We start from the raw sequence: 19201 nt of genomic DNA on the forward strand, positions 1-19201 counted from the left end.
ATAGTCAAACGGCCTTGGTGCTCTTGATTAAATACAAGTTCCATACCTGTTATGAATATAATTCATAACAAGTAAATAAATAATATAAATGTAAATATTAAATAATCAAATATCGATTATGTTAAATAGTCATTAAGTTAAGTGAAAAGGCATGTCTAAAAGACATGCGTAGTCACGAAAGGACACCTGCTTAGGTATATATACGCGGGTCTTCATTGTACAATGTAAACATTCATCACTTATACATTTTATATATAATAAATTATTACTACAAAATATCTCGTGTATTTTTACATTCAAGCCTACAAGCTACTAGTTTTTATGCTTTAGTGGTATCGGAGCCATGGCGCACAACATAATGATGCGAGTCTTTGAACGTTGTTTTCCGCACAATGTGCCATTACATTCATGTCCTGAATGCATTGAGCAGTTTAGTAAACTTCAAGAAGCATTTCAGCGTTTAGAAAAATCATTTGCAGAAGTTAAAGCATGTCGAAAGGAAATCAATAATAAGGAAGATAATAGTGACAATGAAGAAGACATTGAAGATGATGAAGAGGAAAATGTGGAAGAAGAAAGAGAAGAAGAATTCGATCAAAATGTTGATAATGATGAATATGAAAATGATACAAATCAAGATGATGATTCTAATGATAATGAGGATGAAGATGAGGTCGATGAGGACTATCTTGACAAACAAGAAGATGAACAATATCATAACAATGAGGAAGATGATGAAGAAGATCCACATGAAGATGAAAATGATCTCAACAACGATTGTGATGAGAAGGATAGTCAAAGTGGGTATATGAAAACTAGAGAAGAAGACCACTCAAAATCCGAATCCAATTGGGAATATGAAAAAAAGAAGTAGCTTATTTTGTTTCTCATTTAGATCAGAATGAGGTTACGGAGTTCCTCGAAATCCCATGGACCTCCAATGGAAAATTGTTGGCTGTCATACAACAACAACAAAATTCTGATTCTAAACTGTCCACATGCAATTCAAACCCAAGATCTGTGTACATTGCAATGCATTGTAGATAATTTGGATTTGATTGAAGATTCAAGCACCTGCAACCCAGTTGCTGGATCATTGGATTTTTCTGAGATTATTTCCAAAAACAAAGCAGATCCTAAGTGTCTAATCACCTAGGACAATGTTAAGATTCATATTGTTGAGATTTTTAAAAGGGAAAAATGTCCTGATTTGAGTTGTGTTGTGTCTCAACGTGTTTTTCTTATGAGTTCCATTTCAGAAAATGTAGGGAATGAAGATGAAGATATGGATAGAATTGGAGATGAAATTCTTGGTAGACTTCAACAGGGAAATGGTGAATTCTGGAAGGGAAAACCTGCATGGCAACTGGTTTTAGGGTTTTTATCAAGTAAGAAATGCATGGATTTGGTTACTGTTTTTGATACCAGGCATAGCTGTCTTCCATTATCTGCTGTTTTGGAGCCTTTTACTATCCATGTAGGCATGCTTTATATCTTGGATTCAACTGCAGACCCTAGAATTACTAGAACTTCTCCATTCAAAGAAGCTGCTAGAAAGGTGCAAGAGGATATAATAAAGTCATTGTGTTTGCTTCAATCATCAATACTTCAAACATCATTTAATCAACCAAATATCTTTTATGAAGTTCGACACAAAGACCTCTTGAATGATGCATATATTGATTTACGAGATATGCTGAAGGCAGCTAAGCAAGACTGCACAATAACTTATTGTTTGCTCGAATTACATGTGATGATATTGGGGCCCATCTTTTGAAAGATCACATTTCTTGTCGTGTATATCATGCAGGATTGAGTGATAGTGTTCGTAGCCAAGCACTGAATGGCTGGGCAGTGGGAAAAGTTCCAGTTGTGGTGGCTACAGTAGCCTCTGGGATGGGAATAGATCGAAAAAATGTGCAGATTGTATGTCATTTTAATATTCCGAAGTCTATGGCGAGGGCGTCGAAACTCTGGTCATGGAGGAGGACGCCCAATTTTTACAGCAACTGCGTAACCAATCGATGTTCTCCCCACGTCCTGCTCCCCGCACTGCGTCAATCAGCGACTCTGCTGTGTTCATTTCCGTGCTCTCGGTTTCCACTCTGCCTGCCCCACACTAGCCCGCTTCTGTGTCTGGTTTCCGCTCTGTGCACCCCTGCCCACACGCTGTCGTTGGTCAAAACCAACGAAAACCTGTTGCCGAAGACCCTGTTGCAGTCAGTCCACTCCCTTGCTGTTCATTTTCCCTATATGCGCGAAGAAAAAAAACATGATCCTCCCTGCCCATCGACCATTGTTGCAGGTTCGTCAACTACCAACGTCTCCCCAACCACTATTGTTCCCTGCTACATTTCCGCCTATCGACCACTGTTGCAGGTCTGCCTAAATGTTGCCTCCCCAACCCCGTTTTCGTTTCCCTCCAACGCCGTGTCAAACATTGCACCATTTTCAAACCCATCTTATGGACTTCCATTTTTCAAACCATTGTATGGACTTCCAATCCCATCGGTCGGTTCATTATAAAGTTGATAATTATATTGTATAATTTATAATTATAAGATTTTATAATTATTAATTATATAATGTAATTTATAATTATAAGTTATATAATTATTATTTATAAAGTTTAATTATATAATCAATTTATTAAAAAAAATTAGAGTTATTTAAAAAAATAGAATTATTAAAAAAAATATTAGAGTTATTTAAAAAGAAAAAAATTCAGAGTTATTAAAAAAACATAGAGTTATTAAAAAAAAAATAATTAGAGTTGTAAAAATAAAAAATAAAAATCGATAACCCTGGATTCAAGACATTGTTACCAAGCGAATTATATAGGTAGAGGTGCCAATGGCGTCGAGTTACATATGCTGAGATGACAAATGCAAACTGAAGGAAACTGTGGATAGTAAGCTTTGAGGACAAAGCTTCTGAAGGAAGGGGCTATGTTATGAATATAATTCATAACAAATAAATAAATAAAATAAATGTAAATATTAAATAATCAAATATCGATTATGTTAAATAGTCATTAAGTTAAGTGAAAAGGCATGTCTAAAAGACATACCTAGTCACGAAAGGACACTTGCTTAGGTATATATATGCGGGTCCTCATTGTAAACATTCATCACTTATACATTTTATATATAATAAAGTATTATTACAAAATACCTCTTGTGTATTTTTACATTCAAGCCTACAAGCTATTAGTTTTTATGCTTCAATACACTAGTACCCTAGGTGCTCTTGATTATTGGGAGTCTCCCTGCATAGAGGACTTGGTTCTCTTGATTAATACAAGTTCCATACCCTAGTACATGACAAATTCCAATGGAAACATTCCGATCCCCCCAATCCTGAAATCATGAAAAAATGATAAGTTCGCTGGAGTTTGAGTGATCTAAAATTCTACAAAATTCTACTTTCTCCATATGAAATCTAATGAGGGTGAAACCACTCTCAAACATCCTGAGTCATTTCATGGTAATGTTAAAAATTGAAGTAAAAGTGACATTCTCTTTTATCTTTAATTTTCATCTTTTACTTTTCATTTTCATCATGACAAATTCCAATGGAAACATTCTGATCCCCCCAATCCTGAAATCATGAAAAAATGATAAGTTTGCTGGAGTTTGAGTGATCTAAAATTCTACAAAATTCTACTTTCTCCATATGAAATCTAATGAGGGTGAAACCACTCTCAAACATCCTGAGTCATTTCATGGTAATGTTAAAAATTGAAGTAAAAGTGACATTCTCTTTTATCTTTCATTTTCATCTTTTACCTTTCATTTTCATCCTTTTACTTTAAAAATGAAAATTTAAGTAAAAGTAAAAGGACGAAAATGAAAGATAAAGGAGAATGTCACTTTTACTTTAAGAATTTAACATTACCATAAACTGCATATGAAGACTAGGGCCATGTTCTTGAACATTAGGCTGCCCCACTCAAAATTTTTTGTTTCCAATTTTCAATAGCTACCTCTATCACCCTTGAATTGGCAGGGAGCGGAAAAAAAACGAAAAAAAACTAGAAAAAAGTCACTTTATCGCTGAAACATGGTTGTACGACCTGGAAACGCGTTTCAGGCCATATTGGGCCACGTTTCCCCCACGTGAAATGTGGCAGTACGGCCTGAAACACGTTTCCAGGCCGTACCAAATGTGTTCCCGCATTTCCGTATCTTTTCTGCCCAGAAACCGGCTCATGCCCAGTGTTTCCTGCAACATAGATATAAAATGCAAATTCAGGTATCAGAGGCTGTATAGATAAAGTGCAAGTTCAAGCATCGGATGCGGTATAGTTCCTATATGAACAGATTACATTTTCGACATTTGTTTATTTAATTGCTTTATAAATACAGATTTGTTGTAATTTAGGTTTTTTTTTGCTTTCTATGATATACATTGTGTATCTGCATGGATGTCCAGTTAATCTCTGCGTTATATTGTACTTTGGCAACAGCATTTTTGGAGCAGAAGTTGGGCTGATAATAGTTCACTTGTAGAACATCTGCAGCAATATGGAGTTATTAAATCCAGTAGAGTAGCAGATGTCATGCAGAAGATTGACAGGGGATTGTTTGTGCCCAAAGGGAACTCTCCATATTTAGATACACCCATGGCGATAGGATATAATGCGACTATCTCCGCACCGCATATGCATGCCACCTGTCTTGAACTGTTGAAAGAACATTTGCAGCCAGGAATGCGTGCACTGGACATTGGGTCAGGTAAGTATTACATAGGACCAGGTATGATTGTTTTAAGATCAGCTCTATTGTAGAACTAATTATGAACTATTTAACCTGCGTGTCTCTTTGCATTGCCCGTGTATTCCTTTTGGCCATGTTGTACAGTTCGTGGTCAACTCATTTTTCAAATACGAAGATAATTTGTTTCAGAGTTTTCAAGTTTAAATGACAGATGGAAGTCACCTAACTAGTGTCCAGAATGGTCTCATCCTCAGAAAATTTAGTGTGGTCTGAAGAACTAGATCATAAATGTTGAACTAAGCTTTTGTTGTATGCACACATTGAACCTGTCTTGAGTAAAATACTATAACCAGAAAATCTCAGACATAAACAGCAGAATCAAAATGCAATTATGATGTTATTCCATGTTAAAATCTCAAATCATGATTGGAAGATCTGCACTCTAGTGATGTATTAAGGACAGACCTTCATGGGACACCCTCCTTCACTCTTAGCCCTTGCAGTTATTTTAACCATCAATCTTTTTACTTCTTAGTTTAGCTAGGCCTGACCTTTAAAGATGTAAGTTTCCATCTTATATATCATTTAGCATAGATCATTTGGCCTTGTAGACATACTAACAATCTCTCTCTCTCTCTCTCTCTATGTATGTATGTTTATATATATATATGCTTCTTCCTGATTTCCTAAATTTTGAATGTTCCATTTCCAAAACTTATACCCATTTCGGAAACTAAAACCATTTCTAATCATCAACCAAACTCTACAATTAAGATCTCGATATTTTTAGTCATATGTACTTGTCAAACTGGAGTGAATTGAGGAGAGAGGTTGCCAACAGCATTGTGAATATACTAGACATCTTTTATGGTAACCACGACAAGTACTCCATTGCTTTGCTTGTGATGTGACGCCAAGAAGTGCTCATTACACATTATAATCTCTTTTTATAAGCCTTTGCCATTGTTTCTAGCATTGATGATGAATTCAGTCGTAAAGACAGGTTACATGCTTTTTGTCACTTTGATGGAAAATGCCTTACTGACAAAAGATATTGCAGCTTGCTTAGAAAAGATGGAAACATCATCATAATAAGCACCTAAATAAATCATTTAAAACCCGGTTTTCTATTTGTAAAGTTTAATGGTAGGTTTCCTATTAATGATTAAACCTAGGAAATTGAAGATTCTTTAGTGAAGGTCTGTTTTTCTGGCAGTGTTCACTCAGTCAGAAAAGTGGACGATGAAAAAAACGTAACTATGGAATTATTTTAATGTAAACTAGAAGACAAAATGCATACAATGGTCCATTTGCTTGGATGCCATGAGTGTTTCTTCGGGCTTCACCTTTTGAGCTACCTGTCGCACCTGAGCTCCCCTACCAATATTTCTTGGTTATTGTTGAAGCTTCCTCAATCATTGGTGTGTTACAGAGATAATTTGAACTGATGTTTATATATGTATATTTATTATATGAAAAAACACTGAATGATGATGTTACCCTGACAGCCTCTGGCTTAAATATAGCCTCGGTGCCTTTACATGAGGGGTCATGATCTTTTGATCGTGCCCCTTCTTCCTAAATTAATCTTAATTAATATATATTTAATATTTATAGTATACACATAACATTGCCTTCTCCTAATGAAATGCTTTGTTCTCAAAGCATAGGTAATGAGGGATGTTGATGAAAATCTTTTGTTTCCCAAGAAGCGTCTCCTTTAGGTAGGCTCTTCCATTTGATGATATATTTTTTAATTACTTGAGAACATAATTGCTTTTCTCTTGTGGCAATGCCTTCCTATTCTACTACAGCTTTTCCTTAATTATTCAATGTTGGGAGTGTTGTTTGTGCTGTTTGATATTTTTCCAACATGTTTTTTAAACGGGAAACATGGAAAACGTTATGGATGCAACTTTTTTCAGGTAATGTCAAACTGTAAGCTACTTGACTGATTTTCTTGATGATTTGATATGGTCCATAGAACTTAAGAGCTAGCTTTTCTTTTCCTTCTTGTTTTAATGACATTTGTTTGTAAGGTTGGAGCTTGACATATACCCGATCTCCTTTGTTAAATTCTCTTTTTGATCTATGTTGGTCAACTTGCTGTTTCATACAGTTCCTTGCAATATTTAGGTTCTCCTTTAATGTTTAAATGAATTTTTGGTTCTCCTCTAGTTGATCTTTTACTGCTGGAATTTTTATATCATTTATGGCTAACTCCTTCCATTTAGGAGGTTCATAACCATAGAGAGCTTGAAATGGTGTCATTTTTGTTGAAGTGTGATAAGTGGAGTTGTACCACCATTCTGCTAGATGTAACCATTCAGACCATTTGTTTTACTTGTCTGTTACAAAACAACGAAGATATGCTTCCAAACATTTATTGACAATTTCAGTTTGCCCATTTGTTTGGGGGTGGTAGGCTGAGCTCATGTTGAGGGATGTCCCAATTTGTTTGAAGAACTCCTTCCAAAAGTTTCCCTTAAATTTGGCATCTCAATCACTAACAATGATTTTTGGAAACCCATGCAATTTGTAAATATTTTTGCAAAATATTTCCGCGATTTGTTTTGCTGAATCTGAAATTTTTATGTCCATGGAGTGTGCATATTTAGTGAGTTGGTCTACAACCACAAAGATTTTATCCTTCCCGTTTGACATGGGTAGCCCATCAATGAATTCCATCACTATTTCCTCCCATTTCTTGTTTGGGATATGCAAGGTGGAGCAATCCTAGTGTCAAACTCTGTTCATTTTTTTTTCTCTGGCATTTATTGCATTCTGCCACGTATTTTGAATTTCCTTGTACATTCCTTTTGAAAAAACTGATTGACTTGTATTATAGTAGGTTTTGAAGAATCCTACATGTCCAATTGCTAATGAATCATGACACTGTTTGAGAAATTTGTTTTTGAATTTGGAAGTGGGACTTGGATAAATACCTCCCTTGTACCAAAGGAGGTTATTCCTCCATTTGAGTATTGAATTCTGAATAGGATTATTGATTAGGTTACATATATCTGGATTCTTCGTGTATTCACTTCGAATTTCGTCTAACCATTCTGGGACTATAGTTGAGATTGCAACTAATGATGGGTTTTCATCTTTTCAAGATAGAGCATCAACTGCAACATTGTCTTTACCTTTCTTATGGAGAATTTCTAAATAAAAGGTAGACCAACCACAAAGATTTTATCCTTCCCGTTTGACATGGGTAGCCCATCAATGAATTCCATCACTATTTCCTCCCATTTCTTGTTTGGGATATGCAAGGTGGAGCAATCCTAGTGTCAAACTCTGTTCATTTTTGTTTCTCTGGCATTTATTGCATTCTGCCACGTATTTTGAATTTCCTTGTACATTCCTTTTGAAAAAACTGATTGACTTGTATTATAGTAGGTTTTGAAGAATCCTACATGTCCAATTGCTAATGAATCATGACACTGTTTGAGAAATTTGTTTTTGAATTTGGAAGTGGGACTTGGATAAATACCTCCCTTATACCAAAGGAGGTTATTCCTCCATTTGAGTATTGAATTCTGAATAGGATTATTGATTAGGTTACATATATCTGGATTCTTCGTGTATTCACTTCAAATTTCGTCTAACCATTCTGGGACTATAGTTGAGATTGCAAATAATGATGGGTCTTCATCTTTTCAAGATAGAGCATCAACTGCAACATTGTCTTTACCTTTCTTATGGAGAATTTCTAAATAAAAGGTAGCGATTTTCTCCAACCATTTCTGTTGTTCTACCGTAAGTGTTTTATGTTGTAAAAGTAACTGCAGGCTATTTTAATCCTTATGTATCAAGAATTTGCTACCTAGAAGATATTGTCACCATTTAGTTAGGGCATGCATGATAGCAAGCATCTCTTTATCATATGTTGATTTCAAATGCTCCCTCTTATTTAACTTTCTGCTCTCAAAAGCTATGGGATGGCCATCTTGCATTAATACGACTCCTAATCCAAACCCGGAAGCATCACATTCAATTATAAAAGGTTTTGAAAAATCAGGAGTTGATAACACTGGTGTTGAAGACATGACTTCCTTTAATATTTCAAAACATTGTTTTGCTTGATCATCCCACATGAATAAATTTTTCTTTAAAATATTTGTTAAAGTAGTGACTATGTGGGCATAATTTCAAATAAATCCTCTGCAATATCTAGTCAACCCTAAAAATCCTTTTAATTTGGAGATATTAATTGGTTTAGGCCATTCTTTTATTTCCTTGATCTTATTAGGATTTACCTTTACTCGTTTGGATATTATGTGTCTAAGATACTCTACTTCTTTTCCAAAAGTACATTGAGACTTTTTTGCATAAAACTGATTTTCTTCTAGTATAGTGAGAACTTGTTCTAGGTGTTGTAGATGCTCATGGAACGATGCTCAAGTTCCATGTTTTACTATAGACTAGAAGTTCCTCAAGTATAGTCGAAATACCTAATTCATGGTAGCCTAGAAAGGTTGTTGGAACATTAGTTAATCTAAAAGGCATTACCTTAAACTCATAATTACCTTTATCAATTTGAAAGGCGGTCTTCGCGATGTCCTCTAATCTTATTTTGATTTGGTAGTATCCGGATCTCAAGTCCAATTTTGAAAAATATTTGGCTCCATGAAGTTCATTTAACATTTCGTCTATGAAGGGAATAGGGAACTTATTCATAATCATTATCTTGTTAAATCCTCTGTAATCTACACTGTCTAAACGATCCATCCTTCTTTCGGATTAGAATAACTGGAGGAGCATAAGGGCTTCTACTTTTTGTGATGATACCACATTTTAAGAGATCCTCAACTATTCTTTCGATTTCAGTTTTTTGATGATGTGGATATCTATATGGCTTGATGTTGACGGTGTTAGGGTCCTATAATTTATAGGATCTCAAGGTGATTGAGTATTTTATCTCAGGAATCTTATATTGTAAATAATTGTCAATTTGCAAATGATTTCCAAATTAAAGAAAAATAGAATAAAAAATGAAAAGAGGGTATAAATAAAAAAAAAAAAGAAAAAACAAAAATATTGAAAAAGAATAAAAGATAGAACCCCATCAAAAGAAAAACAAAAAGAAATAATACTAAAAGTGTTGCAAGTCTAAATGCCACTACTGATAGATAGTTTTCTTCATCATTGATAAATAAAGGTTGTGTGTAGCTTGTTTAAAATGCCACAATGACTAGCTATTTGTTTAATCATATAGTACAATCATGGTTAAACATGTTTAAATTTCTGTAATAGATTAGAGATCAAAGATTTGCCAAACAGTTTAATCTTGGTAAATCAATAGTTAGGTAGAAAATGGCATTGATTCAACTGTTTAATCTGAATCAATAGGAGAAATAAGTGATAGGATTTAGATAGTTTTTCATTTTGTCATAAAAGAAAAATGTGGGTTTGCTAGTCTAAGTGCACCCCTTAGAAGAATAAAAATGTTAGTTTAGTTAAGGGTAGGTAAAATAGTTGGTTTTATATGCATGCTTATACACCTTTTTATCTTAAGTTTAAGGACATTGTAAAAAGGCAAAACATGCATGATAGGATAAAATGTTTTTCATATATTTCATATTTCACCTTTATCCTAAGATCAAAAGCAAACAAATAAAGGTGCATATGGACAAATTCGTTTTGTCGTATACGGTTAATTAGCGCTGCTATTAGAACGTCGGGATCCTCTCCCCATCATGATCCATGGTCCATATCTTTTTTTCGGGCCCCCCTCTTCATCCTACCTTTACCGCCGGAGGGGGGGGGGTCCGAAAAGGCTGTTTCTTCTGCCGGGCCCCATCCTAACGTGGCACCCTCTCCTGATTTTACACCCGCCCCCCTTTGCGATACTACTTACCACCCTCTACCCCCTCTGAAACACCTTTCCCCTCACCCGCTTTACCGCGTCCCCTCTTCCACACCTCCACCACTCACCTCCCATCATGTCGCCTAGCCGTTATCCAATTAATTACTCTCCTGGGAAAATAACCTTTCGACATTCAATTCATTTTACCGGGTAACCGTTCAAACTTAACGGTCTCGCGCCACCTCCAATGGATTTCACCTCTCTGCCTTTAAAAACTTTCGAAACATCTCCTTTTTCCCTTTCACTGCTCATTCTCTATAATTGATAGTTTTTACACAGCGACTGTTTTCAGAGCATTTCCTCGACCTGAACCGGATCAGAATTGTCAGAGCTCTCTCTTTTCCCCTGACAATTCATTCAACTTAAATTGATTCCCGGTAAACCTTCCTTTCTCTTATTATTACTTTTCGCTGATGCAGTCATGCCTGCAAAGAGCAAAACCCAGGAGAAAACTGTCAATCCATTAATCCCTCCCTCTGTAGATTTAGATCACATTCCTCTAGCCGACAGGGATTATCAGATTAGTGAAACCTAGTGTGATTGTGATTTTTTAGAGCTATACTGTTGGCTGGAAGACAAGCATGCAGATAAAACTGATGAAATTGGGCTCTGGGAGTCCAATCTTCCCCATTATATCTTCCCTCTAACCTTCCAAGCCCCTGAATTCACCAAAAAATGTTAGGCCTGTTATGTCCCTGCCCAAAGAGCTATTATGGCCCCATCTGGTGACATTGTGTTTACCATTACTGCCCAGTCTATAAACCAAATGATGCTAGCTCCCACTATAGAAAATGGTGCCCCTTTCTCCTTAGAATCCCTCACCCAACTTTATCAGAAGCTGGATTTCGCTACAAGATCCAAAATTTTGAGATGATCTTCCCTGATCAAGCTTAACGAATTATATCCATAATTTCATATATTATGGGTTATTATTCTGATTAGTGGGTAGATGAGTCCATTTTAGGTTTCCTCTTCATATTTTCCATAGACAGTAAACCATCCATTGTATTCAATTTCAGTCAATTTTTGGCTAATAGCATTCGTGAGCAGTTTTTGAAATTTCCCACAAAGCAGGTGTTTAATTACACTTCCATTTTAATCTACATGTTCCTTTATTATCAAGCAGACATGTTCAATTTTGCAATGCAGAAGCTAGATGATGAAGGAAACCAGCAGCCAATGATTTTTTGGACCTCATTGGTCATGAAAGAGCAACAAGAATTCTCTTACAAGTAGTTTATTGAGGAGTTTGTTCACCCAGCCATGAACATCCTTAACAGTTCCATACAACCCAGAATCAGTGAAGATATCAAAAGGATTTTACATCTAACAAAACAGGCCAAGACTGGAGATTGGTATTTATACCAAAACTACACATAAATCAGAGTTTATGGATGCGAATTGGCACCATACAAACTTCCTAAATACCTCCCCATGAGGATTTTTGCCCTGGAATACATTAGACAGATGTTAAATTCTGATGACATTCATTTTGTGGTGGCTAAGAAGAAGTCACAATTTCACATAAAGACACAGGTGGGCCCATTTATATGTAATACCAGGACTGTAGGTGCAAAAGCAGACAAAATGCTTAAAGAGATGAAACTCAGCCTAAGTTTTACATGGTCTTATGACCCTTGGGGTATTATTTCAAAACTCAGAGTAGAAAACAAAACTACTCCCTACATCCATACCTCAAGGCCTGAGATAGAAAAGTATGCAAATCAGTTGGAATGGACAAAGAATACCTTGCAGGAAGTTGAAGAACAACTATTTTCTACTTCAAGTTTACAGACTCCCACTCCTCAGGAGAAAACAAGTAAAAGACAAAGAGAGGAGGGATCATCATCAACAATAGGTAGTGAGGCCAAAGAATTTAGGATCAGTTACAGGAAAAGGGCAAAAGTGACTCCTAGGATAGATGTTGAAAAGGAGACAGAAGAGCATGCTGCCATCATAATTACAGACTCACCTCCTGCAAGCAACAAATTTGTAACATCTTCTACTGGACCTTCATCATCACAAGGTTAGAAGGAAACAGAGCTAGATTCACAGAATGTCCAAGGAGAGAAGGAAAAGACTGTTTTTGATAGGTACAGAGAAATTAAACTTAAGAATGAGATTCTTAAGAACAATACCTACAATCAGTTTTGGAAGCAGACTTCAAGCTCACAAAGCAGATTGTTATCAGTTTTTGACACAGAGCATGGAAAGATGCAGATGGCCTTTCTTGAGGCCCAAATTCCACATCCAAAAACATCAGCAGACTACAAGAGTACTACATTTGAGTTCAGCACCAAAGATATCCATCCCATTGATCAAATGGAGATGCATAAGCAGACTGGTGAGATGATCTCTTCTACATTAACTAATACTTCTATGTCATTGTCTAAGTTGCAGGTTTCATTTGCCAACATTCAGTCTCAGTTGAAAATGGAAAAGGTATCCTCCTTAGCAAAGGATAATAGGATCAAATCTTTGGAAGATTTGGTAATCAAGATAGGATATGATCCTAAAGATATAAATGCTGTAGAGGAGATCATCAAGAAGAAAAATCTGGATATTGCAGCATTGAGAAAACAACTTAAGCTGCCAGCCACAGAGGATCCCTTGACCAAAGACATTGAAGAAAATGAGGCACAGAAGGCTGACATGATGAAGTTGATTATAGAGCAGAATATACAGATCAGACAGATGGAGGTAGAAATGGAGAAGATGATAAAAGAGAAAGAACAGAGTTAGAAGATGGCCATTGTCCCCCTGGATCCCATACCCACCTCTCAGCTTCCAGCAGCAGAAACAACAATTGCAGCTACTTCTTCCACTCATACTGCAAGTGCTGAACAAGTGACAAAAACACTGGAGAACATGTCAATTCAGTCAGAAGAGATCAAGACTTTGCATGGACAACTCAAAGCTCTAGAAGAACAAAAAGCCAGAGCTGAAGCTTCTCGTCTTACTGAAGTGCATAAATCACAAAGACTGTTGGAGAGGTTGCAAAAGGTAGAAAAGGATACCTCAATTGGTCAGACCTTGGCCCAAGCCAAGGAAACCATTTGGATGGGTATTCTGGACTCTATGAATGAGATTTGGCCATCTATCCAAATCATCTTTGAACAGAAAGAATTGATAGAAAAAGCCACAGAAACCATTGTTCAGGTAAGGGAAAAGCTTGGAGATATGCCCACAGAAGCCTCCAACATTATCAGATTCCTGAATTCTAAGTCTAAATATGAACTTGAAGAATTAGGAATTAGTGACAGGACTACCACTATTTTGGAAGTCAAGAAAGTTTTGACTAAAAGGAACCTTATTGATCAATTGGAAGAAAGATGTGAAACACTAGAGCTGGGAGTGAATAGGTTTTGTAACAGAATTGAAGCATTAATCTAGAAAGGGCTGCCCAACATATATGTGATTAATGATAAATTGATCACTTAGGAAGACTATGTTCTGAAGATGAAAGAAATGGCTAGGAGTAGTGTCAAGTTTAGTGGGATAAAGGGCAGTGTGACAGCGGTTGAAGTTTCTAAGTCTACCAGTTAGAAAACCTCCATGCACTTTACTTCCTACCTACTTGTTCCGTTACTTAACAAGTTATTTACAATGTAAATAGTGCATGCTCAACATATTACAGATCAACAACTGAAGGAAACAAAAACAATCACACCAAATGACACCGTTATTTTTGGACCAATGTCCCCGGAAAAACCCAATGCGGGAAAAAAGGTGCAGCTATCTGAGGGTTTTCTTATTAAGCAATTTTAGAGTACAATCTAGGTGCCAAATCCTGCTTACCCAACAGAGAATTTCCTTGGCAGTAGTACCTCTCAGTCTGAGACAAATGTCTCGGTTGAAACCCCGGATAAACCTTTCGGTATCTCCTCAGCTCCAATCTGTGCCAGAAACCCCGACGTCTGCCCTTCTTTGCCCAACGTTGGTCCTGCGTCACCCTGAATGGGTCTGTGTCAGCCTCTGGAGGCCTCGCGTCAGCCTTTTGGCCCTCTGCGTCAGCAATGCTAGCCTCTCTGAAGCTCTGTGCAGCTCTTGGCTGCCTCTGTGTGGCCCTGCATGAGCCCTGGCAGCAGCAGCAGGGTTTGTTCCTATAGTGGAGCAGCACCATGCAACCTATCTTTGTTCCCAAAACCAATGGGACCATCATCTTAGTCTTACCCCGACAAAATGGGACCATGATCTCTAGTCTGATTATTACCCATGACGACTACCCAAAGTTAGCCCTATGATTACGAGCATGATATGAAGTGGAGATTATTCAAGTGGAGTTATGATGAGAAGTCGGATTCGATAAGTTGGATTCTTGCTATGACTTACGTTACCTAGAACAGGACCACCATGATCTTGAGCCCTGGCTTCTACTGCGTCACTCTCTTTGGCTACTGCGCTGCTCCCCGGACACTATTTCTACCTCTCTTTCTTTCTGTACTCAATACCCCTCAGCTGCAACTCTGATCACTGATTCTATCTCTCTTAGCAAACCCCGCTCTAGAGAATAGAATGACTGATCACTCTGGTGTGCTCTCCAAGTGAACCTCAAGCCTCCTCTTATACTTTTCTCATTGAAATATTAACGGCCAAGATTAAGTCCTTAATCGACGACTAAGATTAGATCTGGCTTGATCCATGTCTTTTGGACCATTCTAACACAGTTTTATATTAATTCACATTAATATTTTAATTTCCCTAAGTTTAGACTTAGGGACTCCATTAAAAATAATTTTAATATCTCCAAAACTGTTTAGAATCTGCCCAAACCCTTTCTGGGTATTGGAGATCTCATGTGTCCCAACCTCTCCACCAAATTTTGTGGCTAGAGCACATTTGATGCCACCCCTCCCTCTTAGCGAGGAGTGTGCTCTAGTAATACTCCTCACTGAGTATCACCCTGATCATCTGGCATCGGTCCCTGTGCTGATGCTAGGCCTACTGCACATCATCCTCTGCACTGTTGCATCTTGTACTGCTACCCATGGTTCTGCCACTGCCATTGCTGCATTTGTACGACAGCTCCCTCTGCATCCTTGTTGCTGCTGGTCCTTTCTCCCAACACTGCATCCACACTACAACTCCTCTCATCATGCTGCATCGTGCTTCCCTCTGCTGCACTGCAGCGCAGTTACTGAGAAGTAAGTAACTGATCTGCCAACTCTGACTTCTCTGTTGGGCTAGAGACCCTCCTGATGCTGAAGCTCCCTCTGCCACTGACAAGTGCTCCCTCTCTGACCTTTGCACTGCTGCAACAACTCCTGCATTTCGCATCGTTGCACACCTCTCTGTGCCATCCTACACTGGTGCAACACTTCTGTGCCTTTTGCACTACTGCACCTTGCTAGCCTCGCGCCGTCTGAGGACTCTTGCACTGTAGCTCTCTCTGTTGTTCCATCCGCATCCATCTCTACCCACATTAGCCAGTCCTGCTACTCCTCTTCGAGGATCCTGTAGCAAGGTCTAATCCAAGAGATTGGGTACCTCGAGGATCCTGCCCCTCATCGCTTGTAGTCCGCTTGACTACAGCTCGATGTCTCCCCACTTCCGCTCAAATGGTGCGTGTGCACTCATGGCACAATCATCGTCTGTCTCCACTTCCTTCTCTACCCTTGTTGGCGCTGCCTTAGTCTCGAAAGACTCTCCCTTACTCTTCTTCCTTGGACACTGGGTTGCATAATGACCCAACTCCCCACAGTGGAAGCACTTGATCTTGGAGAGATCCTTCTTCTTTCGCTTTTCTTGCTTTCCCTCAGATGCTAGGGACACATCTTCCTCCTCTTCCTTTTTGACTCTGATCCTCTTACTGCTGCTTCCCGCCTTTGTCTGCCATCTGATCTCTTCTTGGCGAAGAGTCGCCCACATCTCATCCCAAGGTGGAAGTGTCCCTTTGCCCAATATACTTTGGACAAATACCTCCCAGTCTTCTGAGACTGCATTCAGGGTTGTTTTCACCATCAATTCTTGATCCAGCGTGGCTTCTATGGAAGTCAATTGATCTCGGATCTCATTTAATCCTCCGAGGAAGGTGTCAATCGGTTCTCCCTTATTCATCTGATATGACCTCAATTGATTTTCTAGTAACATCCTTCTCTGCACAGAAGTATGTTGGTACAATTTCTTTAGGGCCTCCCACATCTCATTTGCCATTTCCTTCTCGACAATGTGTGGTACTACATGGTCCTTGACCCCGTAAAGGATGATGCTCTTGGCCCTTGTCATTGCCTCCTCGTACTTGTCGTTCTCAGCTGGGTCGACTGGGATAGCTATCGTCTTCAAGGTGAAGTGCTTGACACGATTTTTGTTAAGTACAGATAAGATTCTGGCCTTCTAGACTGCGAAGTTTGATGCTCTGTCCATTCTATCTTGGTCTCTTACTCCGTGTAGTGCCATGATGCTCTTCTACTTCCTTCCTGGAAGTTATCGATCTGACTCCCTCTGAGTCTCGATTTCCCTCTTGGAAATCCTTTTGTCGATGTTGAGATGCCCCCTACTCTGACCGTCTGTGCAACCGCACCACTGATCTGGATTTCTCGGCTAGAAACCCTCGGTAGCAACTCCCTCCTCTTGGCCTTGCCCTGTCAAGTACTGTGCTGACTACAGTACCTCACCAACTCCACTCTGCAACGTTCCCACAGGCTTCTAAGCCCCAACAACCTGAAGGTGAGAGCTCCTAGGCTCTGTGCAATCCCAACACCAGCAACTTGGCCTCCTCAGCCAACTGTGTCAGCCCTCCTAGCTTCTGCGTGGCTTTGCATGAGGCTCCCTTTGCCTCCCTTAGCCTTTGCGCTGTCTCTTCCTGGCTCACCCTTGTTGACGCAGGCACTGCGTCACCTTTCCCTTGTTGCCGCTCTGCTAGAAACAACTTCTGTCACCTCGGGACAACAATTTTTTGCTGCTATTGCTTCGCTTGGCTGATGTCCTCAGTTCTCTTGTGATCTGCAATTACGCTCTGATACCATGTTGAAGTTTCTAAGTCTATCAGTTAGAAACCCTCCATGCACTTTACTGATTTATTCCTACCTACTTGTGTCGTTACTTAACAAGTTATTTACAATGTAAATACTGAAAATAAACACTAGTGCATGCTCAACATCTTACAGATCAACAACTGAAGGAAACAGAGACAATCACACCAAATGACATCGTTATTTTTGGACCAATGTCCCTGGAAAAACCCAATGCGGGAAAACCGGTGCAACTATCTGAGGGTTTTCTTATTAAGCAATTTCAGAGTACAATCTGGGTGCCAAATCTGGCTTACCCAACCAAGAATTTCCTTGGCAGTAGTACCTTTCAGTTTGAGACAAATGTCCCGGCTGAAACCCCGGATAAATCTTCCGGCAACTCGTCAGCTCCAATCAGCCCCAGAAACCCCAGCGTTTGGCTTTCTTGATTGCATCAATGCTTCTATGACTAGCGTTGGCCCTGCATCACCCTGAATGGGTCTGCGTCAGCCTGAGGAGGCCTTGTGTTAGCCTTTTGGCCCTCTACGTCAGCGACGCTGGCCTCTCTGAAGCTCTTGGCTACCTCTGCGTGGCCCTGCGTGAGCCTTGGCTGCGACTGCGTCACTCTCTTTGGCTATCGCGCTGCTCTTTCGGCACTATCTTTGTCTCTCTGTCTCTCTATACTCAATGCCCCTCAGCTGCAACTTTGATCACTGATTCTATCTCTTAGTAAACCCCGCTCTAGAGAATAGAATGACCGATCACTTTGGGGTGCTTTCCAAGTGACCCTCAAGTCCCCTCTTATATTTTTTTCGTTGACAAATCAATGGCCAAGATTAAGTCTCTAATCGACGACTAAGATTAGATTTGGCTTGATCCATGTCTTTTGGACCATTCTAACACAGTTTTATATTAATTCATATTAATATTTTAATTTCCCTAAGTTTAGAATTAGGGACTCCATTAAAAATAATTTTAATATCTCCAAAACTGTTTAGAATTTGCTCAAACCCTTTCTGGGTATTGGAGATCTCATGTGTTCCAACCTCTCCACCAAATTTTGTGGTTAGAGCACATCCGATGCTACCCCAAATCAACAATAGCAAGAGCATTTTTAGAAACCATGGAAAATGACTTCTACATCCACAATGAGGTAAAATATGTTTTTATAGTGAAGCCAACTTTTGCAAAATACACAGAGGTTGATGAAATTTACTGGAGGGTAATTAAATTAACCATACCAGATGAAAAAAGATGGGAAGAACTTTGTGATTTACTGGATTAAAGGGTAATTCAGATATAGTAAAGACAGTGGTCAACACAATAGCCAACACATCAACGCAACACAGTTTCGGGTTGATTCAGCAACCGAACCCACCAAAGCAGAGCCACCTTTCCATGCAGTTGTCTACGTGGCCTATTTTTCTGCCAAAGATAAATCTTATTGTTTAGAATTAGGCTAATAATACATTGTTGGTTGAGACAACGATTTTGTAATTATTTGTATAAATACTTCATTGTTTGAAGTATTAAGGGTTGATTTCTGAATATAATTTCTTCTGCAAAATTGTAATTTTTCAAAGTACTAGAGCATCAATAATACAGGGACATTTTCACAGGATTCATGTGGTGTACCAAATGGTGATGTGTTTCTTCAGTTT

General features: G+C 38.5%; 1 protein-coding gene across 2 annotated transcripts in view; it reads left to right on the top strand.

Moving 5' to 3' along the window:
- Window positions 1-19201, top strand: part of LOC149173152 (protein-L-isoaspartate O-methyltransferase-like) — a 106249-nt gene that overhangs the window by 51337 nt on the left and 35711 nt on the right. The window contains exon 2 of one of the 2 annotated variants that reach the window (XM_089424515.1): window positions 4469-4757. In XM_089424515.1, coding sequence (XP_089280641.1) covers window positions 4469-4757 — 289 coding nt within the window. The remainder of the gene's footprint in view (window positions 1-4468; window positions 4758-19201) is intronic. The other variant, XM_089424516.1, reaches the window with a different exon arrangement.

Source organism: Pinus tabuliformis, chromosome 4_2, assembly GCF_031772625.1.
Source record: "Pinus tabuliformis cultivar Carrire ecotype Pingquan chromosome 4_2, CPIR1, whole genome shotgun sequence".
NCBI classification, from domain to species: domain Eukaryota; kingdom Viridiplantae; phylum Streptophyta; class Pinopsida; order Pinales; family Pinaceae; genus Pinus; species Pinus tabuliformis.